This window comes from Neophocaena asiaeorientalis, unplaced genomic scaffold (genome assembly GCF_003031525.2).
Source record: "Neophocaena asiaeorientalis asiaeorientalis breed wild unplaced genomic scaffold, Neophocaena_asiaeorientalis_V1.1 scaffold198, whole genome shotgun sequence".
Taxonomy (NCBI): Eukaryota; Metazoa; Chordata; class Mammalia; order Artiodactyla; family Phocoenidae; genus Neophocaena; species Neophocaena asiaeorientalis.
The window spans coordinates 7,585,926-7,611,582 of NW_020175221.1; the positions used below are offsets into that span (position 1 = coordinate 7,585,926).

General features: G+C 37.4%; 2 protein-coding genes and 1 non-coding gene across 4 annotated transcripts in view; 1 reads left to right on the top strand and 2 right to left on the bottom strand.

Moving 5' to 3' along the window:
• MTREX (Mtr4 exosome RNA helicase) overlaps positions 1 to 14,809 on the bottom strand; it is a 133,354-nt gene extending 118,545 nt beyond the window's left edge. Inside the window, exons 1-5 of the mRNA XM_024765343.1 lie at positions 14,655 to 14,809; positions 8,085 to 8,222; positions 6,526 to 6,592; positions 3,316 to 3,378; positions 2,246 to 2,358 (exon numbers count right to left, since the gene is read on the bottom strand). Coding sequence (XP_024621111.1) covers positions 2,246 to 2,358; positions 3,316 to 3,378; positions 6,526 to 6,592; positions 8,085 to 8,222; positions 14,655 to 14,782 — 509 coding nt within the window. The 5' untranslated portion in view covers positions 14,783 to 14,809. The remainder of the gene's footprint in view (positions 1 to 2,245; positions 2,359 to 3,315; positions 3,379 to 6,525; positions 6,593 to 8,084; positions 8,223 to 14,654) is intronic.
• LOC112413452 (U6 spliceosomal RNA) lies at positions 4,984 to 5,090 on the bottom strand. The gene has a single exon (XR_003005978.1). It is a non-coding gene; the product is annotated as a U6 spliceosomal RNA (small nuclear RNA).
• A 46-nt stretch (positions 14,810 to 14,855) lies between the features above and the next one.
• The window catches only part of DHX29 (DExH-box helicase 29), a 48,167-nt gene continuing 37,365 nt past the window's right edge, over positions 14,856 to 25,657 (top strand). The window contains exons 1-4 of one of the 2 annotated variants that reach the window (XM_024765340.1): positions 14,856 to 15,411; positions 23,013 to 23,086; positions 24,110 to 24,223; positions 25,350 to 25,479. In XM_024765340.1, coding sequence (XP_024621108.1) covers positions 15,231 to 15,411; positions 23,013 to 23,086; positions 24,110 to 24,223; positions 25,350 to 25,479 — 499 coding nt within the window. In that variant the 5' untranslated portion in view covers positions 14,856 to 15,230. The remainder of the gene's footprint in view (positions 15,412 to 23,012; positions 23,087 to 24,109; positions 24,224 to 25,349; positions 25,480 to 25,657) is intronic. The other variant, XM_024765341.1, reaches the window with a different exon arrangement.

Genomic DNA, 25,657 nt, shown 5'->3' on the forward strand with positions numbered 1-25,657 from the left:
GCAAACAGAATGCAACAGCACATTAAAAGGATCATACACCATGATCAAGTGGGGTTTATTCCAGGAATGCAAGGATTCTTCAATATATGCAAATCAATGGATATGATAAACCATATTAAGAAATAGAAGGAGAAAAACCATATCATCATCTCAACAGATGCAGAGAAAGCTTTCGACAAAATTCAACACCCATTTATGATAAAAACCCTGCGGAATGTAGGCATAGAGGGAACTTTCCTCAACATAATAAAGGCCATATATGACAAACCCACAGCCTACATCGTCCTCAATGGTGAAAAACTGAAATGTAAGAAAACAAACAAAAAAACCCAGCATGTTTAGAAGAAATATGGAAAATATTAAAAGACCCAAACCAAACTTTCAGCGATAAAAAAATCTAAATCTAAGATGAAATATACTGGGTAGGATTAATAGCATATTTGACATTGCAGAAAAAAAGATGAATAAACTTAAAGCCATTTAAGAGAAACTGTCCAAAATGAAACACAGAGAATAAACACCAAAAAACAATAATAAATAAGAGTATCACTAGGCTCTGAGACAACTTAAAGTCTCCTGATATAAGTTTAACCGAAGTCCTCAGAATACTAGGAGAAGGGGGACTATTTGACATAAAAAATGGCTGAAATTTTCCCAAATCTGATGAAAACTATGAGAAGCCCAATAAATTCAAGCATAAGAAACATGAGAATAATTATGTAAAGTCACATCATAATTAAACTGCCAAAAGTCAGTGATGAAATTAAAAAACAGCCAAACATCCCATCAGAGCCATATGCAAAGCAGCAGGAAAATACTGACCTATAGCGAAGGAAAAAGTCAATTAACTGAAACAGATCAGGGAGTAACACAAATGAAAGTAATAGGCACAAAAACATTTAAACAGTTTTTAAACTGTATTCTGTATGCTCAAAAAGCTGGAGGAAAGTTAAGCAGACACACAGAAAACAAACACAAAAATGAACTTCTAGCAAAGAAAACTATAATATCTGAGATGAAAAAATGCACTGAATAGGATTAAGGACAGATTAGATAATAAGAAGCAAAGATTAATGAATCTGAAGATAGAGTATTAGAAAAGACCTGAAATGAAATGCACAAAAAATGAACATAGCATTAGTGAATCACGATACATATTCATGACTGAAGGGAAATTTACAGCACTAAATGTCTGTATTAGAAAAAGGTCTGAAATCAATGACCTCACCTTTCCTCCTTTAAAAAACTAGAAAAAGAATAGCAAATGAAGCCCAAAGTAAGTAGAAGAAATGAAATAAAGGTAAGAGTCTAAATTTACTTACAGAAATGAAATAGAAAAAATTTAAACTTTTAAAGAGTATGGTAAGAAACAGTTATTTTAAAATTTCATTTTAAAACTAGAATGTGAGCAAGAGAAGAAAGAAAGGAACAGAGACAAACTACAAAACAGCCAGAAAACAATTAACAAAATGGCAGTAAGTACACACCTAACAATAATAAAATGTAAATAGATGAATTCTCCAATTAAAAGACAGAGTGGCTGAATGGGTAAGAAAACAACTTGCAGCTATATGCTGCCTACAGGAGACTCACTTCAGATATAAGGACACACAGACTGAAAGTGAAGGGATGGAAAAAGATATGCCATGCAAGTGGAAACCAAAAGAAAGTTGTGGTAGCTACACTTATGTAAAACAAAATAGACTTTAAAACTAAGATGTAAGGACCTCCTTGGTGGTGCAGTGGTTAAGAATCCGTCTGCCAGTGCAGCGGACACGGGTTTGAGCCCTGGTCTGGGAAGATCCCACATGCCGCGGAGCAACTAAGCCCATGCGCCACAACTACTGAGTCTGTGCTCTAGAGCCGATGAGCCACAACTACTGCAGCCCGGGCACCTAGAGACTGTGCTCTGCAACAAGAGAAGCCACCACAATGAGAAGCCCACACACCGCAAGTAAGAGCAGCCCCCACTTGCAGCAACTAGAGAGAGCCCACGTGCAGCAACGAAGACCCAATGCAGGCAAAAATAAATAAATAAATTTATAAAAATAAATAAATAAAAATAAAAATAAGGCTGTAACAAGAGACATAGGCATTACAAAATGATAAAGGGGTGAGTCCAACAGGAGGATATAATATTTGTAAATATAAATATTATATTAGGTGCACCCAACACAGGAGCACCTAAATGTATAAAGCAGATATTAACAGTCCTAAAATTCCATTTAAAAAGAAAGCTACTCACTCAGCGCATACAGTTTTTCCTGCTGATGTATGTGCAGATACTAGAACAGACTGATTATTATCAACACACTGAATGGCTTCTCTTTGAAAAGCATCAAGAATGAACGGGTATTCCTATAAAAAAAATTAGTATCTGTATGAAGACACCTAGACACATTATAGTACACTTAAAACCAAGAGACATTACACCTAGAAGCATTCTGGGAGCATTTCTTTATGAGTCTATTTGGGAAATATGCCACCCACTAGAGAAAATTAGGAAGAATGAAAAAAAACTTTAACCAGACAGCATAGAAGTTATTTCCACTATCTGATCTTTCAATTATTATGTTTACATATATGTTAATTACAACACAATAATCATTACCATTTGTCAAGAACATGCTTTATGGTGGGCACTGTGCAACACATTTTCCATCTACTAATCTTCACAGCAACCCCTAATGTATATATAATTTCCTTTCACAGATGGGAACTCTGAGGCTCTGAAAAGGCAAGGCCTCAATCAAGTTCACTCAGCAAAGGCAGAATAATATATCTATTAGACTTGAAGAGTTCATGTTTACCCCACCATACTGCCTTTTTTACTTAAGAAAATGACTTGGAAAATTAATATTACTCTTTTACCATCTATCAGGGTTTCAAAACCCATTTAATATCATCATAAGAGTTTAAGTTTCATTAGAAGTTTGTTCAACTCCCAAAACTATACACAAAACTGACTGTACACATGCATTTTTTCCTAGAGAAAGATCAGTACTTTTCATTAGATTCATTAAAAACGTTGAGAATTATTTTCATTTTTAAAAATCTTATCACATGATACTTGGTTTTCAGCATGGTTGTTTATTGATTTGGTTCTCACCATATTTGACTTCAGGTGGCAGCTTCTTAATTTGTACATATATATGTGTGTGTGTATATATATATATACACACACACACACACACACACACACACACACACACACACACTGGGAAGTATAAGGATCTCATTTAAAAGTTTATCTTGAAGATTTTTAGGAAAACAGACTCACAAAACTGTATAAACCGTACTGCCCAAAGTACAAACCTTTGCAGCTTTTCCAACGCGAGGTTTAAGTGGTAGATAATCTTCATCTGCAGGAAGTGCAACCTGATGTTAAAAAAAAAAAAATCAATTTACTATTCGAGAATTGATGCATTCAGCACTCCCTAATCAATGATGGTTTGAAAAATAAAGGTGGTGAACTAAAGTGTTTCTGACAGTCTTAGACACTGTAAAATTAAATAACCACCTTTGAGAAAAATGCAAAAGCTACAACATTCAAAAAACTTCTATTAGTGTTTATCTGATAGTAATCTAATTAAAAGCACTTAAGTCTATCTCCCAGAAGAAACTGTGTTTATTAAGGTCTAGGACCTATCTCAGCTATCTTTGTATTTTTCTATATCTAATGTACTTCCTGACATTAATGAATGCTCAAAAAAGCAGAATGGACATAAAAAGGGATGCCACTATATGAAAGAAAACTATGTGGAATAAAATGGTATTATTTCCTGGAACAGGAAACTAATTTTCCTCCAGTGAAGATTAAGATCTGGAGAGCAGTTCACAATATATGTAAATTCCCAATATGTAAGCCAATCAGTGTATAAATAATCAATCAACAAGGGCAAAGTACTGTACACACAGAAGTTAGAAATAATTTCTAAGAGCAAAATTTCAACAAACAAGTATGAGATAAGATTAGCTGTCTTAGAACATTGAGAGATTGTTGGTAAATTTGCAATTCAATTACAATCAAGATGATGTGTGTAGTGTTTCAAAAGGAATAACTAGAACCTGACTGTAATTAAGTGAAACGATAAATTATGAAACTCAATGAACAATACCCAGTATAATAACTGTGTTAGAAGCAATGTGGAACTCTAAATGGAATCTATAAAGGGGTAGAATTTGGTAGTTTATCCAGCACACATTATGAAAGAATTAATTTATGAGTTGTTTTTATTAGTGAATGAACCCTTCCAGGGACAGGAATAGTTTTCATCAGTCTTCCCCTTAAGACTACACATTCCCCTTTATTATGACACCAAGAAACTTCTAAGTAGTTTCTGACTCCTAGGTAGTTTGACAATAAGAGGACTTATCCATTAATTTAAGGGAATGTCCTTCTTTTGTTATACCATACCATGACTATAATGAAAGTGATTCTATCCAAAGAGCACAACCTCTGGCGCACTGACAAAATCAAATTTCGGAATCCGAAAATCTGAAGACTAGACCCTAAATCATGGTGTGATCTTCATCAAGGTATGATCAACCTGCGGGGCCATACCTGGTTACTTGGTTCACCTCCCTCACATCTCTCCTGATACTTGCTATGACATGAACAAAAAACATTAACACAAAGCAATTAAGACTTTAACATTTCTGAGATTTAATAGCAGCAACAATAACAAATTGTGTTTTCACATGTATGAGAATCAGAGTTTTGTTTTTATTCTCTGAAAACAGTCTGGGTAACACTAACTTATAACAGACAGGTAGAAGAGAAGCCTACAGAGACTAAGGAGTCAGAAAAATAGAAAAACAACAGAATAATCAAGAGTCAAATAGACTTAGCAATTAGTTATTCGTGATTTTTGTCAGAGCAGTTTGAAAGACATGGAGAAAGAAGAGATCTAACTATAGTAGATTAAAAGATGACTGGAAGGTTAGGAAGTTTAGCAGGGATTTTCTTTTTATTTATTTTTTTTAAATATGGAACACTTCACGAATTTGCATGTCATCCTTGCGCAGAGGCCATGCTAATCTTCTCTGTATCGTTCCAATTTTAGTATATGTGCTGCCGAAGCGAGCACTTAGCAGGGATTTTCTAAGCAGAGCACTCAATAACAACTCTGAAAAGAAAGGGACCATAACTTTTTTTGTTTATCTCTTTATATTCAGTGAATAATAAAATATACCTGGCGCCCAAAAGATATGTACTGAATGAATGACTACAATGGGGAAGAAGAAACACAACACAGTGGCTAAAAAGCAACACAGAACAAAAGAGAAGCTTTTGAATATTCATATGCTGATAAGAAAAGGAAAATAGAGAAAAGGAGACACCAGAAACAGTCAAGGGAAAATGGAATGATCCAAGTCTTTGTGGAGGCAGGATAGCATACAACCAAGAACATTGGCAGAGCAACTCTCCTCAGCCTAAACAATGCAGTGCCTTGTCCTTTGAGTGGATGTGACTCCAACTTGATATCTTCAAACCTCTACATAAAGTAAAAGGTAAGGTTACCTGCTAAAAAAGTGAGAGGAGATAACAGAATGGAGGGCTTGAGGATAATCATGAAGGAGGACAGAAAGAACTTCTGGCCTCTTGAGAGCAAAATTTGTGTGTGTTTGAGGTTTTTCTCCCATCTTTTTAAGACCACAGCATCAAATAGGGTCTAATGTAAGTATTTAATGAATGATCTAATGGATATTATACCTGCCAAACTAAGTGATATTCTAAAGGAACATAAGGAAATTTCAAGTAGAAAAACAGGTGTTTAAAAAAATAACGTTCCAGATCTACATCAAAAGCAATTTTTGTTAATTTGGAATTACTCTGCTTATTTGATACAGTCTTTAATAAGATTCCTCAATTAACTGTAGCAGTAACATATAAGGTTACATGGTAAAAGCAGAAGGGCTTAATAGAAAGAACTAGTGTTACAGTTTCCTTATGTCCCATATGTTTACAAATGCTCACTGATCAACGGTTACTACAAGCTATCAGTGACCACCATCTTGTGGCAGACAATGAAACTGCAATATATCAGTCATCAGAGCAAAACACAAAAAAGCACGGGACCTGCAAAATGTCACTGTTACTTGACTTTAGGAGCATGGGAATAAACATGTATTAAATTCCTACTCTGTAAAACAAAACAAAAAAACAAACAAAAAAACCCTACTCTGTGCTGGGTATCTCACCTAATTTTCTTACATAATCTTCACAACCAACCCATGATGTAAATCCCATTATTCTAAACTTACAAATTAGAAAACCAATGTCAAAGAGGTTAAGAAATTTATCCAAGACTGTAGTTAGGAAAAGCGCTGTGTCAGTGTCTAAGCTCAGGTTTGAATACAAACCCCCAGCTCCTTCCACTAGACTATGTACACTGACTGCACAGAAACTATATATTGTTTCCAAAGCCCTTAAGGCTAAACTGCTTGTCAATCATCAGATTAGATAGTCCAAAGCAAAATCCCACTTATAACACCAACTTACCATACACTGTTTGTGCTTACCTCATGTGTACACCCTTCAACAGTTTCAACTGATTGTACCTTGACCCTGGGCATCAAGTCTGACAAACTTAGAAAACAAAAAGTTGTTAAAATTACATTAAAATAAATTACTGAGAATTACATATGCTGGGAATTCAAAATGGTGAGTTAGCATCTTTTATTACAAATACAAAACAGACAGACTCCAAGTGGATTATTCAAAGAATTATGTCAGCTTAGTTCCAGTAACTATTTTGGATAAAAAGTACCTCTACAAAAGCATTATCACTGCTTCAAAACACAAAGCTGCTTATAAAAACCATTACGGGGCTTCCCTGGTGGCGCAGTGGTTGAGAGTCCACCTGCCGATGCTGGGGACACAGGTTCGTGTCCCGGTCCAGGAAGATCCCACATGCCGCAGAGAGGCTAGGTCCGTGAGCCAGTGGGTCCAGAGCCTGTGCTCCGCAACGGGAGAGGCCCGCATACCGCAAAAAAACCCCCCAAAAAAACCATTATGTAATAGGAAGTATAAAATAAACTAGTCTAATACAGATGTTGCTATAATTTATAGAAGTGTTCCCTCTTCTCATCAAAATCCTAAGTTATACTCATCTAGGTTCTCTGTTTAGACTCTGAAACGACATGATTGTGGATAAATTGAAGAAAAATAGATGTATTTCTGCACTAGATCCATTATTATTGATTGTACTTCTGATTTTTTACTTTAAATCAATAACCATACTTTGGATAAAACCCAAGAGTTACTACAATAAGCAACAATGATTTTAAATTATCAGTATTATTTTGTAACCTATTCCACTGGTTTGGACAAACAGTGCATCTTAAGTATTTCAGTGATACATCTACCACCATTTACAGTACCTACCTTTGCTAGCTACAACAACAGCTAACCGGTTAAAAAACAACAACAACAAAACCACAGGAGTAAATTCTTCATTGTAGTGCCAAGCTAGAATATGGCAAATGAGAAAAGCAAAGTCATGATCATCGCTACGAGAGGAAACAGGTCAACCTAAGAAACTGTAATCAATTTCTAGAAAGTTCCAACTTTTGAAATCAAAGAAACACCCAGCTATTTCAGCCACACATATCCATGGGTCTCCCTCATTGATAGTAGTCTTGAGATTCATAGCCACTCTACTGCTACATGCAACAGTGAAAATCTAATTCCTCCTAATGCTCCTTCTCAAGTATTCCCTTCCATTGTGTCAGTTCTATTCTTTCCTTTTATCCCACTCTTCCAGTGATCCTCTTCTAAGACATTAACAAATAAATGAAATGGCATTTCTTCTTTTTAAAAAAATCAGGCTTCAAGATTCTTTCTTAAAATTGGATTAAAAGTATTACAAGCCTTTCTTTTCTATATTGTTTTCCATTTCCCCAAACTTACATAATTGTCCTACAGTTATATGTTTATATGAATATATAAAGAATATCTATTTTCATTTCTCTAATACAACAAATATTTTCATAAAGTAACAACATACAAGCTATTTTCAAAACTTCAGGCAACCACCCAACTTAAGAGTTACTAACATTTATAACAATGGAAATACTACCTTAAGTCTTCAGTTATTGACTCTTCTACCCTGGGCTTCTTTCCAAAAATGGGTTCATCTGTGCGCTCGAAGTCTGCATCTCTCTTGTTTTTTCCAATATTAGTTGACTCAGATTGTAATTTACCATCAAAACGTTTTCTGAAATGTGAACGGTTTAGAATGAATTCTGCAATAGCACTTCTTACTTTAAGGGTGACTCCATAAAATATTATCCCACGTATAATATACACTATTAACAAAAAGTCATGTAAGTAGATGCTACAAATCAAAAGTGGCTAAAGCCCAGAATACTCTTATTTTAACTAATGAAACTGAATACTACTTCCTCTTTCATTTCATATTTTCAAAATTCTGTTCTAAAAATATTTTGCAACTCACATTAACACAACTATTACTAATATAATATTCTTAAAAACTGTAAAATACCATTAGACATTTACATGAACACTTCCAATAAACATTTAATGCTTTTCTAAATGGCATAATATTACTATTTGGGAGAAATTTTTTTTATGTGGTTGGATTCACTGGTCAAAAGTAGTGACAACAAACAGTGCTTTGTGGATTGGATAACCATAGGGGAAATCAATCTGACCCCTATGCCAATTATACACAAAAATCAATATGGATATTAGATCTAATTGTGAAAGGCAAAAACAACAAAGCCTCTAGAAGATAAAATGAGAAAATTATCTTTAGGTATTACTAAACAGGACATAAAATTGTTAACCAAAAAGTAAGTTTGCTAAATTGGACTGCATTGAAACTAAGAGTTTCTGTAAATCAAAAGGTACCATTAAGAGAGTACAGAGAAAAGACAAAGTGGGAGAAAACACAAATATAACTGACAAAGGCGTATGTATCTAAAATAATGGAAGTGATGGCTACAAATTAAAAAAAAAAAGATAACCCAATAAAAAAATGAGCAAAAGACTAGAACAGGCACTTTACGAAAGAGGATATCCAAATGACCAATAAGTATACGAAAAGAAGCTCAAGAACCATTAATTACCAGGAAAATGGAAATTAAACTATATTAGATCAGTGGCTCCAAAATCATTGATCTCAGAAATGAGAGATTTTGATTTTGATTTTCCAGTCTAAAAGTTACTGAGGATTCCAATGAATTTTGTTTCTGTAGTCTTATCTATTGATGTTTACCACATTAAATATTAAAACTGAAAAAAATTAGTATTTTCCAAAAAAAATGTTAATGAGAAGAATGGCATTGTTTTATATTTTTGCAAGTCTCTTTAATGTCTGGCTTAATAGAAGGCAGCTGGACTCTCTATCTCTACATTGAACTTGTGATACAGCTTTTGGCTGAACTATGTGAAGAAAAATTCAGTCTCCTATAGTTGAAAAAGAGCAGGCTTTTCAGGTAATTGGGAATATTCCTCTGATCCCACACCAAACCTCAATCATACTTCGAAAGTTACTGCCAGAGCTACAGTTAAGAATTTTACAAACGGACTTCCCTGGTGGCGCGGTGGTTGGGAATCCGCCTGCCGATGCAGGGGACACGGGTTTGTGCCCCGGTCCGGGAGGATCCCGCATGCCGCGGAGCAGCTGTGTCCGTGAGCCGTGGCCGCTGAGCCTGCGCGTCCGGAGCCTGTGCTCCGCAACGGGAGAGGCCGCGGCAGTGAGAGGCCCGCGTACCGCAAAAAAAAAAAAAAAAGAATTTTACAATGTTGAGCAAAAGCCAGAAACAAAAGAACATATTCTGTATGAATCTATTTACATTATATTTACAAACAGAAAAAAAACTAACACACGTGGTTATCGCGTTAGTCACTTTACTGGGGGAAAAAGAGGGATTTCTGCAATATTCTATTTTTTGTCCTGAACAGGGCTTACACTGGTGTGTTCACTATGAAAATTTGTCCCATGACTTTCGCACTTTTTTTTGTATGTTTTATTTCAACAGAAAAATTTTTTAAAAAAAGAGTCAACAAATAGTAGTACTGATCTATATGCTTGAATAACATTTCCATAATGAAGTTTATTCTTTGATGCTTGGCAAAACCTGAAATATGTAATTCCTCTCACGCCCCGTTTAGTGGAATAGGTATTCACAGTTGTTCCATATTACTTACATGAATCTCCTTTGGACAAGCGATCAATATCCTTGGCCCTCAGTAAAAGACATGAATGATAATTATGATCCCTCTAGTTCTAACATTTTATTATTCTTTCTGAATTAGTAAGCATCAACCAAAGCATTGTAATTAAACCTACTAGGAGTTGGTACAACTATAAAACAAAGAAACAGGGCTTCCTTGGTGGCGCAGTGGTTGAGAGTCTGCCTGCCGATGCATGGGACATGGGTTCGTGCCCCGGTCCAGGAAGATCCCATATGCTGCGGAGTGGCTGGGCCCGTGAGTGGGAGAGGCCACAGCAGCTATACCTTTGAGAAGCTTAAAACCTAAATTCATTGTAGAATACTTTCCTTCAGAAGAGCTCCATTATTCTTTAATACTATATTCAACTCTCTATTCAACTGTATTCTTATCTAAACAATTGAATGATTCTAATCAAGTCTCGACATCAGCAGCTGTCCAAGATATATACATGCAAGTACCTATATAACTTTAAATTTCTAGTAACCGTATTAAAATAGTTTAAAAAAGAAACCAATTTTAATATATTTCATTTAACCCAAAATATACAAAATATTATAATTTCAGTATATAAAGATAAAAATGATGTATTTGACCTTTTTTATAACAAGTTTTCAAAATACAGTGTATATTTTACATTCACAGAACATGTCAATTCTGATTAACTACATTTAAGTGCTCAACAGCTACAGGTAGGTAGTAGCTATTACAGGAGTCCCCCCTTATCTATGTTTTCCCTTTCCAAGGTGTCAGTTACCCAAGGTCAACTGAGGTCCAAAAATATTAAACAGAAAATTCCAGAAGTAAATAATTCATAAGTTTTAAACTGGATGCCTTTTTGAGTAGCATGATGAAATCTTGCACATTCCTGCTCCATCCCGCCTGGGACATGAATCATCCCTTTGCCAACAGTATCCAGCCTGTTAAGTCACTTAGTGGCTGTCTAAGTTTTCAGATCACTGTTGTACTATGGCAGTGCTTGTGTTTAAGTAACTCTTATTTTACTTAATAATGGCCCCGAAGCACAAGAGTAGTGATGCTGGCAATGCCAAAGAGAAGCCATCAAGTGCTTACTTTAAATGCCTGGTGGCGCAGTGATTGAGAGTCTACCTGCCAATGCAGGGGACGTGGGTTCGAGCCCTGGTCTGGGGGAGATCCCACATGCCGCGGAGCAGCTAGGCCCATGAGCCACAACTACTGAGCCTGAGCATCTGGAGCCTGTGCTCCGCAACGCGAGAGGCCATGACAGTGAGGGGCCCGCGCACTGTGATGAAGAGTGGCCCCCACTCTCGCAACTGGAGAAAGCCCTTGCACAGAAACGAGGACCCAACACAGCCAAAAATAAATAAATAAATTTTTTTAAAAAATGAAAAGGTGAAAGTTCTCAACTTATATATTGATATAATTATTTCATTTTATTTTCAGTAATTGTTAATCTCTTACTGTGCCTAATTTATAAATTATGCTTTTGTAGGTACGTATGTATAGGGAAAATCATACTACATATAGGGTTTGGTACTATCCAAGGTTTCGGGCAACCACTGGGGTTCCTGGAACCTAGCCCCCTCACATAAGGGTGGGGGACTACTATAGATTGCATAGTTCAGCTCTAGATATAAGGACAGTTTACAGTAAATACTTGAAGATAAAAAAGCTAGTAAAATGACAGCATAAGAAAGCAAATTCAGGATGTGGAAAAGTATACAGGACAAATGAGCTGGCTTCTCCTTTCATCCACCCCTCCAAAAGAAATCAATAGCGTAAGGAAAAAAGGGACTGTTGTAAAATGAAAGACTTCAGGGATATAACAACCAAAACAGTATAAGGGCTTTGTCTGGAACCTGATTTAAATAAACCAACTACAAAAAAATACCTTTGAGACAACTGGGGAATCTTACTGTGGATTGACTATTCAATGGTATCAAGGAATTATCGTACATTTTGTTAGGTATAACAATGGCATGACAGTTACGTTGGAAAAGAAAGTCACTATCAACAAGAGATGCATACTGAAATATTTAGGGAGAAATAACATGATTAGTAGCATTTGATTTACAAAAAAAGGGTGTGGGAATAAATTGCCCATGACTTGATAATACTGAAGCTGAATTATATGTACATGGAGTTTTTCATATTATTCTCTCTCTCCAGACAATTCTCATAAAGTTTTTTTAAAAAGCACCCACTTGGTCTAGAGTATTAAGTATCAATACAAAAGACAAGACCCTCTAAAGTTCCAGGATTTGCCCTTCTGTGTTATACAAATCAGATGGAAATCATGCTATACATATTGACTACGATACAAATAATTATGATGATAGTTACAATAATGCAAATTGGATTTTTCCCTAAAAATACCTAGACGTCTAGGCCTAGTTAGAAGTGTTGGTAGTAAACAAAGTTCCGTTAAGTTAATCATGGTCTATATTTTCTTACGTATTTCCTTTCTCTAATGTTCACATATTTCCTAGTAAAATTAAAATATAAATTGTTTTTATATCCTACAAATTTTCACTTTGGAAGGTTGCAGAAACAGCATACCCCTGATACACTGCAAAGTGAATTTTCCCTGAGTAATTCTGAAACAAAGTATTTACCACAGTAGGAAATTATACATGTATCATCTTCATAACATCATAGTTGCCCATTCAAACTACAGAAATTATTAATTATTCCTGTTTGGAAAAAATTAAAAGAACCTGTCCTCCTTTCTCATTTTCCCTGAAAAGTTCTCCAAGACTACTACACCCTCTAACTCAATGAGAGAGGAAGACTATTTTTCTCCTTTGTTTCACTCTTATGTGACATTTCAAACTCCTGATTGTTCTAATATCCATCTAATCTCTATGTGTGGGAAAACTATACTTTCCCACAGGAATCTCCACTTCAAGCAGGACCAATTGAAATAGCATCCAAATATATACCTACAGTTCTGGTATTTCTCCAAAGCCAGATTAAAATTGCCCAATGGATACTTCAATATGGATATACTATCATCACTTCACTTTGTCTCAAGCCAAATTAATTTCGAAATCAAAATCTCTTATAAATTTCCCTATTTTTCTTCTTCCTGATATCCAAGTTCAAAACGTCTCTTTTGACCCCTCTTCCATTGTCCTCCTTAAATAAGGCCTGTCAATTTTTTCCTTCACAACATTTTATCTTTCCTTTTCCTTCCTTCTGTCACCTCCTGAGTTGAGGTTTTTATAATCTCATAATTAGATAACTGAAATACTTTTTAATTTACTTTTTACTATCAGTGTCTTTCCTCTTTCAATACATTGACTACTGATACCAAATTAATTTTTCTAAACTATCACTCTACCTATCCAGTCACCAAGTTAGGTAAAAAACACATGTTCACCTGGGTTTTTAAAATGAAATCAAAACTCATATGCTTGCTATTCAAGGCCCTTCATAATCTAAAACCAATTTATATTCTCAGGCTTATCTCTTGTAGTCCCTAAGCAAACACTCCGCCTAGCCCAATTTGTGCTACAAAACAAAACAAATCAAAAATATTCTCAGCGGTCAATAAGGAATCATCTCAACACAGAATAGCTTCTTGCATGTAAGGCTCTCTAGACATCATAAATAGCTCTCTTTCCTGAACTTTTATAGCACTTAACTGTATATACAGCTTATTCTATTTCAAGCTCCTACTAACTTTAAAATATGTATCTGTACCACCTCCTTACCTCAAATAAAAGTTCCTTGAGAGCAAAATCATGACTAATTTAATTCAAGCATTCATTGGGTATCCTCCCCCAACGTCAAGAGTAAATTTTATTCATTACTAATGAATCATCTTAAAGTTTCAGGGACCAGTAATTTTTTTAAGTTTTCTTAATAAAATCAAAGAAAGCCAGCATTTGAGAACCTATTATGTGCTAAGCACTGTTACACGCTTACACATACTATCTCGTTTACTCCTTACAAACACCCTAGTGGTTGGTGCTATCACCTCGTGGGCAAGAAAACTGCAGCTTGGAGATTGAATCTCTTTCCCGTCTCCTGCTGCTATCTGCCCTTTCCCCTCCCCGTCAATCCAAGTCACATTTTCTAAGCTTAACCCTTTAATCAACTGGTGATTCGTTTCCCGTATTATGCCCAGTATTGTGCTGGAGCTGGGGGTACAGAAACTAAGAGACACCTGACCTACCCTCACGACCCCAGGGCGCAGGCAGGGGTAATAGACAGGCCTTACGCAAGCGTCAGGGAATTGCAGCGGCAGAAGTCCACACTGCCTGCGGCCACTGGAGAACACCAAGACCCAGCTTCCCCCAAACCAACGTTCTTCCCCCCTCCTCAACATTTTTCTCAACCCCCTTCACTTCCCAACGCCATTAACGTACACCCTACTTCTCGTGGTCTTCAGAAGAGAGTGGGATTTTCTTCCCTCAACACTGAGGAGAGAGAAAAAAAAAGACATTTCGGACATCTTCCTTACCCGGCCTTTTCCGCAGACCCTGGCGGCCCCTTCCACTTCCCCTTCTCCTTGTCTTTTTTGGCTCCGGGCGCAGTGGTCGAGTCGTCCTCAAACACGCTGAAGAGCTCATCCCCAAACGCGTCCGCCATCTTTCGGAGCTGTGAGACCGAATCTCCCTCCTACCCAAGATGCTCCGCGACCGCACCGACCGTGACGCCAAGCGAAGCCGCAACAGGGGCCCCTGGGAGACAAAATTAGTCGAGTCACGCAGCCCCGGAGACTTTTTCCCTGCCTCCTTTTTCTCCTCCGAACTTTCTTTTCCTCTCCTAAACACCGGCGGATAGGCAGCTCCTTGGCTAAAGAGGGAGCGAGGCGAGGGTTCCCAGCACGCAGCAGACGCCTAGGTGGGCGGGGAGGAGGCGGGACCTTGGTGAGTCGGACCAATTGCGAAGCAGCGGTTGTAGCAGGGCCTAGAAACCCGGATGGAGGACGCAAGGTGGCGGCGTGAGACTCCGGGGAATGTGAAGAGCTTCTGGAGGCGGTGCGGAAGTGGTTCCGGGACCTGGACCGGGAGGAATCTTCTGCCGCAGCTGCAACATGGGAGGCAAGAACAAGAAACACAAGGCGCCGGGGGCCGCGGCGGTCCGGGCCGCTGTATCAGCTTCCAGAGCCAAATCCGCTGAGGCCGGAGCTGCCGGGGAGGCCCAAAACAAGAAGCCTGTGGTCAGGCCGCCCCCCTCCGCCGCTACTAGCACCAGGGATCCCCGAGTCAAGCAAGGTACGAGCGGTCGGGCCCCGGCCTCCTCCTGAACCGCTACTGCCAGTCCCGAGGGAGAAGCCTTCGCATCTGGGCGGACCCTCGGTCTTAACATTTCTCTCTTTAACACCCGGAGTTGTTGGCTCCCCATCGGGTAGCCTTGTTTTAGATCAGTGTAAGCTGCTTGGGCCTCCAGAGTTCCGACGGTAGCGTCCCCCAAACCTCCACTTCATCTCCTGAGAACAAAAGAAATTTGCATTAGCTCCCGTTTCAGTGGGGATCCGTCCTGAGCCGTAATCTAAACCAGCGAGGCGAATGCAGAGTAGTGTGTGGAATTATTAACGTTCTAGAGCCAGACCCATTTTCTACTTGCTTCTCAAACCATTTTCAGCCACGATGTAGCGTTTCCACGTGTTATGGAAAAAATCAATACTTAAGAATTTCAGCACTTACACACCGAATATGGGTAACCTATTGTAAAAATTATCAGCGATCTTTACCGCAGCAGTGCATTTTTGCTTACTGTGTAGTTTGGTTTGATAACTCAATTTGGAGATTGCCGGTTCTGGCTGCAGATCAGCAGGCCACTATTACAGCTGATTTGGACAGTTATACGCTGTTTTCTTCTGCTTAGCTTGTTTGCTTGTAGTTCTTACTGAAACGTAAGTCTAGCAAATATTTGTTGAAAACCTACTGTGTATTTGGCATGAAGTTAGGGATGGGATGAGCAAAATAGACAAATCATCTCTCCTGGAGCTTGCCAATCTAATGGCACACACAGCCATGAAGTAGTCACACAAACGTTGCTCTATGATTGATAAGTGCCACAAAGAAAAGCTAAGGAAGAGAATTTAACAGCGTAATCTGATTTTTACTGGGGAAAAGGAGGAGTAATGGACAGTCTCTTTGAGAAAGTGACAGTATCGGGAGGATGAATAGGTGTTAACGCTGTACAGAACGGGGGAAATGGTATTCCTGGCTGAGGTAAGGAACACTATTGTGCAAAGATCTTGAGTCAGGAAAGAGCATGGGCCTTTAAGATACTCAGAATGTAAGCACTGCCTAAGGAGGAAAAGAGATGAAACTGAAGAAGTAGGCAGGTAACAAACCTTCACTTAGAAGGTGAATAATAATTCTTTGCCCTACAATATACTATAACCCTTTAACTACAAAGTTATTATGCCTGCAGTTACAAATACATAGAATATCTCCTTAAATATTCTGTGGCACTTTTACTCTGTGAATCAGCCTCTTTCTGTCTTTTCTTGATATTCCTCTGAATTCTTTGAACTTTCTAATAGTCATTTGTTCTATTCTTTGGCTTCCCATTCTCCCAACCCCAAAATATGACCATTACCGTAGGTGTCAGTCTGTGACAGTATGATTCTCTCTCTACAGCCCTTTCAGGAGAGTTCCTCTACTTCCATTACTTCTGTCTTTTCTTTTGTAGATGACTCCTCAGTCAACATGTCCAATCCTGGTCAATTCCAAGCTCAAGTCAGCCATTTCTGCATTTACTTGGATTTTTGGCCCTGTTTTGCAAGCACGTCAAATTTAATAACATGGCTAATACTGAACTATACTTCTCTCCCCCAAACTAGCTTCTCCTGTGACTTCTTTGTTTCTGTTTTTCCATATTCCTCTATCCAATGTCAATAGTTATTTTTTATGTCTTCCTTTCTTCTTCACATCCGATCTGTTGTCAAGCTCCGTGCAGTCTTTGCTTATTTCTCTTCCATGTATGCCCTTTTCACTTTTTTTTTTTTTTGTGTGTGGTACGCGGGCCTCTCATTGTTGTGGCCTCTCCCGTTGCGGAGCACACACTCCGGACGCGCGGGTTCAGCGGCCATGGCTCACGGCCCCAGCCGCTCCACAGCATGTGGGATCTTCCCGGACCGAGGCACAAACTCGTGTCCCCTGCATCGGCAGGCGGACTCTCAACCACTGCGCCACCAGGGAAGCCCTGCCCTTTTCACTTTTGATTTATACTGGTCACACCTCAGTTTAGGCACTCATGAATTTCTGGAGTACCAACACAGCCTTCTAATGGGTTTCCCTAGCTGTGCTCTTTTTTCCTTCTCCAGTCTGTTCTGCATAAAGCATCAGATTGATCTTTCAGAACCACTGCTTTGATCATGTCACTTAACAGTTTTTTCTACAGCGTCTTCACTGACTTTGTGATAAAATACAAACCATTCAACTCGTATCTAAGACCCCCTTTCTAGCCTTTTTACTAGTTCCTATATTCAGCTCTAGCAAATCTGGTGTATTTTCACTACTCCAAATGCAGCTGTTGGCTTTCTGCCTCCTCATGTTTATTCTTGCTGTTTTCTCTCATTTGGAAGGCTATCTATCCCTAATGCTATCTACCAGAATCCTGTAATACCCACCCCAAATATCAACTACTTTTTGAATTCTTCTGCCTCTCCAGCTCATGTATATCATTGTTGTTTGAATCATTCTTTTTGATGTTTAGATCTTGCCTATGTGAGCAATTATACATTTTATCTATCCTATAAAATTGTAGGGGGTAGGAACAGTTTTATGGTTACATATTAACATCCCTCAGTATCTAGTCAAATGCTCTGAATATAGTCATCCAAAAAATTTCTTGGGTAAGTGACAAGGAAAATTTCAGAGGAGTTACTAAGACCAAGAAATCAAAAGAAAGAAAATGAGAGGTTATCTACCAAATTTGTAGAGAATTTTTTATAACCATAAATCAATATATATAGCAGTATAAATAAAATGTTGTAGCAAGATTGCCACATGATTTTGTTTTCTTTTTTTCTGTCTGGATATTTTTATATTACATATAATAGGCCTACTTGGAAGAAAAAAGTGGAAAAGTACACAGAAAAAATTATCTCTGAACGCTTTGTTGTTCCTAATGTAAATGTAATTGTTTTACTCCGCTTCCATCTCTCTCTCTGGCTTTTCAAACAATTTGAAGGATTGTACATAGCATGCTTTCTCAAAATTGGACTCTCATCTAGAGGTAGGAAATGACTGGTGCCACGAAATGGTTCTTGGCACAATCCTGGGTATTCTTCCACTTCTATTTTTTCATTTCTTTTGTTTATCAAATAATGTTTGAAGAGCTACTATGTGCCAGGCAAGATTTTAGGCACTGGGGATACCACAAGAACAAAACAGACTGAGATCACTGCTTTCAAGGGGCTTACATTATTGGGGGCTGGTGGAGGGTGCTTACAACCATAAGGCTTGTGTTTGTGAAAATTCTTAAACCTAGTTGAGACTTAAATCTTAAGAGGGAAATAAGACTAGGGGACTGATGTCATGAATAAATTCATAAAAACCATTATAGTTTTTAGGGTCACCAAAATAAAATAGAAAAAGTGCCATGAAAGTCAGAAAACAGTGACTTGGTAAAGAATAAATTGGGTGGTGGGGTCTGTTTTGGTTTAGAACAGAGATGGCTTTTCTGAGGAAACCTGCTGAGATGATTTGAAGCAACCAGTTATTAGATCTGGAGACAGAATGTTTGAGGCTTAGGCAACAAGGGCAAAGGCCTTAAGGTGGGAACAAGCTTGGCATGATGCAGGAAGACAAGAAGAAAGTCTGTATGGGTGGAGTGAGTGGCGGGGGGGGACTGGTGTTTGTATTAAATGGGGAAGAGACCTTAGCTAAGATTAGTCAGGTAGTTTTGGCAGTATGGATGGACTTCCTCACAGACCCTGACTGCTTAGATTATATCAGCTAACTCTAATTTATTCTCCAGATATGCTATATTTCCCCTTCATAGCCTATTTGGGTAATTAGTTGCTTAATTACTCCACCAGAATATGAGTTCCGTGAGGACAAGATTGGGTCTTATTTATTCCTGACTGGGTCTCTTGGCTGGTTTGGTTCCCCTTGCAGATGTGTACTGTTGGGCAGAAGGGAGCCACAGTGCCTCAGTGCACCTATCACCAGCACCAGCACCTCGAAGTGAATGTTTCAGTGATAGTGGGTCGTTACAATCACTGTATGATGTAAAAAGCAATACTGTATAAAAGGAAAATATTCCATAAGAAAAAAGAGTATTGGGCAACAAGAAATTGATTCTGGCTGATGCTTCTTTTTTCTTGCTAAGTCATCTTGAGGAAATCACTTAGTTTTTCTGTGCTTCAACTTTAATAAATATTTTTGAGAGCCAGTTACATATGTTCCTTTGTTCCATGAACAGTCATTATAAATCTGAAACCCTTAGTGCTTTTGCCTTAGGGATACATCCTGCACACTAACTTCCTTATTTCCAGTCAGATTTCCAATAACTCCCTTCATCTGAAACAAAACCAAAACTTGTGGAGAAGAGTGTCTAAGCAGCAAGAAAGGTAGCTGTCATACATCTTATGCACATTACTTGGCAAAAGAATGAGGACCATTTCTATTCCATGGCCTATTGACTTAGAATTGTATTTGAAAATAGGGTTACTCATTTACAAGTTTCAGTATCTATTTTCTTCTGGTGCCATCACTTTTTCCTAGGTAACAGATTAGAATTTATGGGTGAGGAGTTATTAGGCTGACATTCTGAAAGGTGGCAGCTGACAGGAGAGAAGACCAAAGAATTACTAAATAGAAAATTAGAGCAGTCTCAGGGAATTGGGTAGCCTCTGCAAGCCTCTGAGCAAAGTCATAGATACTCATAATTAATGCATCATGAAAAGCTTTGAATTTTGCTTATTGTATGTATTATGGCAGGAAGTGTAAATACAGTTTAGAAGGATTTCTATCAAGTTGTTTTAAAATGCATTTCAGATTTTGGAGTTTTCATTCATGCCGATTAAAAATCTTACATGAACATGTTTTAGGAAGAATTTGAAAATGAAAGGGCCTTACTGGTTTACTTGATTTAATTGGTAATATCCCTGGCAATATCTCATTATTGCTTCAGTTCCTCAGAGTATTGAATAAAATGAAAACATACCATTTTTAGAGACCCTGATTGACACCCAGCGAATTCACAGCAGTGCGGGTGTTCATTCCCCTCCTGATAGTCTGGGGACTTAGATCTTTTATTTGCCCTCTGGAAGTTAGCAGTATAAGCTGACCTCAAGGAAGTGATATGGTCGGGTGTTTTAGGTGGAATGGTTGGAGGAGAAAAATGAGAGCTGACTGCAATCTTTAATTCACTAATTTAAAAAACAAAACCAATCAGGAATTCCCTGGTGGTCCAGTGGTTAGGACTCGGAGGTTTCACTGCTGGGGCTCAGGTTTACCTCCTGGTTGGGGAACCAAGATATCGTAAGCTACGTGGCGTGGCCAAAACAAAAAACAAAACCAAAAGACACTTATTAACGGAATTTATAATCTTACCTCTGTCAGTAACACAGGAACCTGAACTGTTTCTCAGTATTGTCTTGGTAATGAAACATTCATCTGTCTGTACCTTTTCAGAAAGGGTTATAACTGGGGCCCCTCCATGGGTTTAGGGACCTCTAAAACTGATTAGTGTGCTAAATTTGTGAATGAATTTACTACAACTGATAAGACCCCCTAGAAATGCTTAAAGACTACTGATATATACTCTCCTTTATAACCATTGACATGAGTTTATGAGCAAGGTTACCAGGATTAAGGTAAAGTCTGAGACTAAAAGATGAGGAAAACCATACCAGGAATACCAGAATTGTTATTATCCTTTAATGTATTCTAGGTAGCTTTGGGTACCTTCTTAACTATAGCACAGAAGTAATTCAGGGACCCACCAATGTTCCTAGTTCAGACTGCTCAAATGTAAATAGTTATTTTCAGAAACTTTGGTTTTCCTTTTTAAATGCCTCATTATATTAACTAGCATCTTAAAATGAACAACCCAATGTAAGTCAACAGAGACTAAAACCCTGGACTTTATAATAAGAAACTCTTTAATGTTTAGGTTTCTCAAAGTGAAAAAATCCTATTTTAAGGTTTATAAAAGCAGAGTAACAAGGTTTTGTACAATTCTAGGATTATTTTTATATAGCAGTGGTTCCCAAAGTGTGCTTAGGGGATCCTGGGGAACTTTTGAGATCTTTCTAGCAGAGGCTTAATGAGATCAAACTATATTCATAATAATTCTAAAATGTTATTTGCCATTTTCATGTTCATTTTCTCTCTAGTGTACAGTGACTACATGATGTGTGATATTACAGAAGACTGAATGCAGAAGCCAGATGTTAAGAGATTTGCAAAAGTAGAAAACAATTTTTTTGATTTGGAAAATATAGTTATTTTTCATAAAAGTACTATATTAACATGTAGTAGGTTTATTTTTAATGAATTAATAAATATTTTTAAAAATTTCCCTTTTGGGACTTCCCTGGTGGTCCAGTGGTAGAGAATCCACCTTGCAATGCAGGGGACGTGTGTTCAATCCCTGGTCAGGGAACTAATATCCCACATGCCGCGGGGCAGCTAAGCCTGCGTGCCACAACTGCTGAGCTCGCATGCCTCAACTGGAGCCCACGCGCCTCATCTAGAGAAGAGAAAATCTGCATACCACAACTAGAGAGAAGCCCGCGCACCGCAACGAAGAGCCCGTGTGCCTCAACAAAGGTCCCACGTGCGGCAACTAAGACCCAATGCAGCCAAAAATAAATAAAAATAATAAGTCTTTAAAAATAAATAAATAAAATTTCCCTTTTATAGTATGATAAATATCAATATTATAACCTACATAAACAAAAAGTATTTGGGATCTTCAATAATTTTTAAGAGAGTAAGGAGATCATGAGACGAACGTTTGAAAATAAAATGTGTTCCTTCCCGGTTATTCATTGTTAGAAAACTGTTAATATATAGCATTTCTATTGACTGGAACAGACTTGGCAACTGTGGTGGGTTGAGTAGTGTTCCCCAAAATTTCATGTCCACATGGAACCTCAGAATGTGATCTTATTTGGAAAAAAGATCTTTGCAGGTGTAATTAGTTAAGGATCTTGTGATGAAGTCATCGTGGATTTAGGGAGAGCCCTAAATCCAATGACTAGCATCCAGAGAAAGGAGACAGATTTGCATACAGAGAGACAGAGGGAATAAGGCCACGTGAAGACCCATTTTAAGAAGGAGGCAGACAAGCCAAGCAACGCCTGGGGTCACCAGAAGCCAGAAGAGGCAAGAAAAGAGTCTTATCTAGAGACTTCAGAGGGAGTATGGTCCTACTGATACCTTGATTTTGGACTTCTAGCCTTCAGAATTGAGAGAGAATGTTTCTGTGTATTCAGCCACCAAGTTTGTACAGCAGCCTTGGAAACTAATATAGCAACCTTATACTCAGTAGGAGAGAATGATAGGAACTCCCACCTCCTTTTTGCCTTAGGAGGAGTGCTTTCTCTTCAGAATTACCCATCTTCTCTGCCAGGAATCAAATATCTTCTGAGAGGTCTTACTTCAGCTAAGTGCCAGGCATTTACACTCTGAGAAACTAGTTAACCTAGAGAGTGCTAAGCGGTAGAATGTTTTTGCAAATTTAGCGGAAGTATTGCTGACTTCCAGATTGAGTTATTTGGTAAAGTGGAAAAGAAAGAGCTGAAATCAAATATTTAATGTTTAGCGATCTTTAGAGGAAAATTAAAATAGTGTAATGGATATTAATCATTAAATTACCTTGACTGTTCATTGTCTGTTATATACAGGTCCGAAAATTTATAGTTTTAATTCTGCAAATGATTCTGGTGGTCCTGCAAATCTGGATAAATCTATTTTGAAAGTGAGTATCAAGGTTTTGAGTCATTTCAAGAAATGTTACCTTAAAAAAAAAGATATACTCTTAAATGTAAGCAAGTGATGGGGTGTTTTAAATTTTTGTAAATAGTACAGTAATTCCTCATCTATACTAAATAAAAGTAAACCGTACACATCTGTTGAGAGCCAGTAAAAAATTAAGGAAGAGCTGGATAAGGTCCAAACTTCTAAGTATATCAACTTCCCTTTCTCCATTTGTCACCTCTGTGAAGTCCATCATAACTCACCAGGTTATTTTCCTGGTGGTTCCATCAGCACTTCTTACATCTTTCTAAATAATGACTTGCTGGGTTACAGTTTATCATTTTATACATGTTTCCTGTGCTAGACTGAATTCCTGAAGTATGTTTTTGTGCATTGCTCGTAGTGAGCATCAGTAAAGATGTGATCAAAAGAAGGTAGTTGGCTGTATAATCTTAGGTTAAACATGGAAACAGCAGAAGGTAAAATGGCCAATAGGAAAAAGTAGAAAACAAACTCTGGAAGCCAAAATAATTTGTGTAACCTAATTATTACAGTTTATATAAGTTTTTACTTTTACTTGATTTGCCCTCTTTTTAGTGTAGCATACATTCTTTCAGGCAATGTGCTTGGGCTGGTTTACATAATGCAAATTTTTGGGTTCCATCCCCAAGGATTCTGATTCAGTATGTTTAGGATAGGGCTTAGGAATCTGTCTTTGTGGTGGCAATCTAAGGGTGGTCTAAGGACAGAGTCTTGAGACATACGGCTTCAAGAGGCTTTATAAAAGGATTTTTGCCTTGCCACATGTTGTTGCTTTTTCCGTATCCCATTTTTTCTTAAATATATGGTAGGAATGTGGTCCAGTGAATGGTATTCCAATATATGATAATCACTGTATCTGATTTCAGCTGAAATTCTGGGCTTGGTTGGAAGGGATATAGAAAACTGTGTGATTTGCTTCTAATTATTTAATTATTAAATGTTATTTATCTTCTAATTGATATGACCTTTTTGGTCTCAACAGGTGGTAATTAATAACAAACTAGAGCAAAAAATTATTGGAGTGATAAATGAGCATAAAAAGCAAAATAATGACAAGGGAGTGATTTCTGGAAGACTTACTGCCAAAAAATTACAGGTATTTTGCAAACTTTTTTTTAAGTTACTTATTTTTAGTGGAGCATTTTTAAGACAGCTCCACATGTGAGATAAAATGACTTTTCAACTTCCATTGAAATTTCATATAGATTAGTTCCATCTTCAAGAATAAGGAAGGAACTGTGCCAAAAACAAGTACATGCATTAAAATAGTGATATGAAAACTAAATTACATTCCCAAAATTATGTTGGACTTGTGGTGGGCACTTTGCTTACATTTTCTCTGACACACCAATCCTGGAAAGTATTTTGCCCCATTTTTCAAATGAAGGAAATGAGGCTTGGAAAGATTACATATATTATAGCCTGAGGTTTTTAATTACTAGGTAGCAAAGTAAACAGAGTCTGGATTTGAACCCAGTCCTGCGCAGCTGTAAAGATCATGCTTTAGAAAGTACAATAAAAAGCTTTACTTTATGTCTGAACATGTTCATTGAAGCACTGCTGATAATAATAATAATAATAAAAAAGTAAACATCTTAAGTGGTCACCAATAGGAAAATAGATTATGATATGTCTACCCAGTGGAATATTCTTTAACTATTAAAATTGATGAACAGTTTCTAATAATTTGGGAAGATGCTTATGTTATAATGTTAAGTAAAGTTTGTTTTTACAAAATCATAGAGAAATGACTGAAAGGAAGCATACTACATTGCAAACAGTATCTTTAGATAGTGAGAATATGAGCAGTTTCTCCTGGTCCTTTTTTATTTATCTATAGTTCTCAGATTCTCAGTACAGTGAGAGGGACTTCCCTGGCGGTCCAGTGGTTAAGACTTCGCCTTCCAATGCAGGGGGTGCAGGTTCGATCCCTGGTCGGGGAGCTAAGATCCCACATGCCTCAGGGCCAAAAAACCAAAACATTAAACAGAAGTAATATTGTAACAAATTCAATAAAGACATTAAAAATGGTCTGCACATCAAAAAAAAAACCTCAATACAATGAGCACATTTAACTCTTCTAACTGGAAAAAAAGAGAAAAAAAGATATTTTTGAAGTTACAATTTGTGTCAGAGTTTCTGGTTTAAAATGAATGGGAGAATAGACTTAGTAATGAAAAAGAAAATTGACAGAATGACTTCGTTACATTTCCCTTTCATAGGATTTATACATGGCTTTACAAGCATTTTCATTTAAGACTAAGGACATTGAAGATGCCATGACTAACACACTCTTACATGGAGGTGATCTTCATTCTGCCTTGGATTGGCTCTGTTTAAATCTTTCAGATGGTAAGCAGTATTGTCATAAATGTCTTTCAGTTTATAAAACCTTTTGAAGTAATTTCAATGTTTATGATACTTGTATCAAGCTTTGGACTTGTACTGAAAATTTTTTTCACTGTTATAATTATTTATTTTTAGGATGTTCTTACACTTTTCTAGTCTTTTTAGTATATTCTTAAAGGTT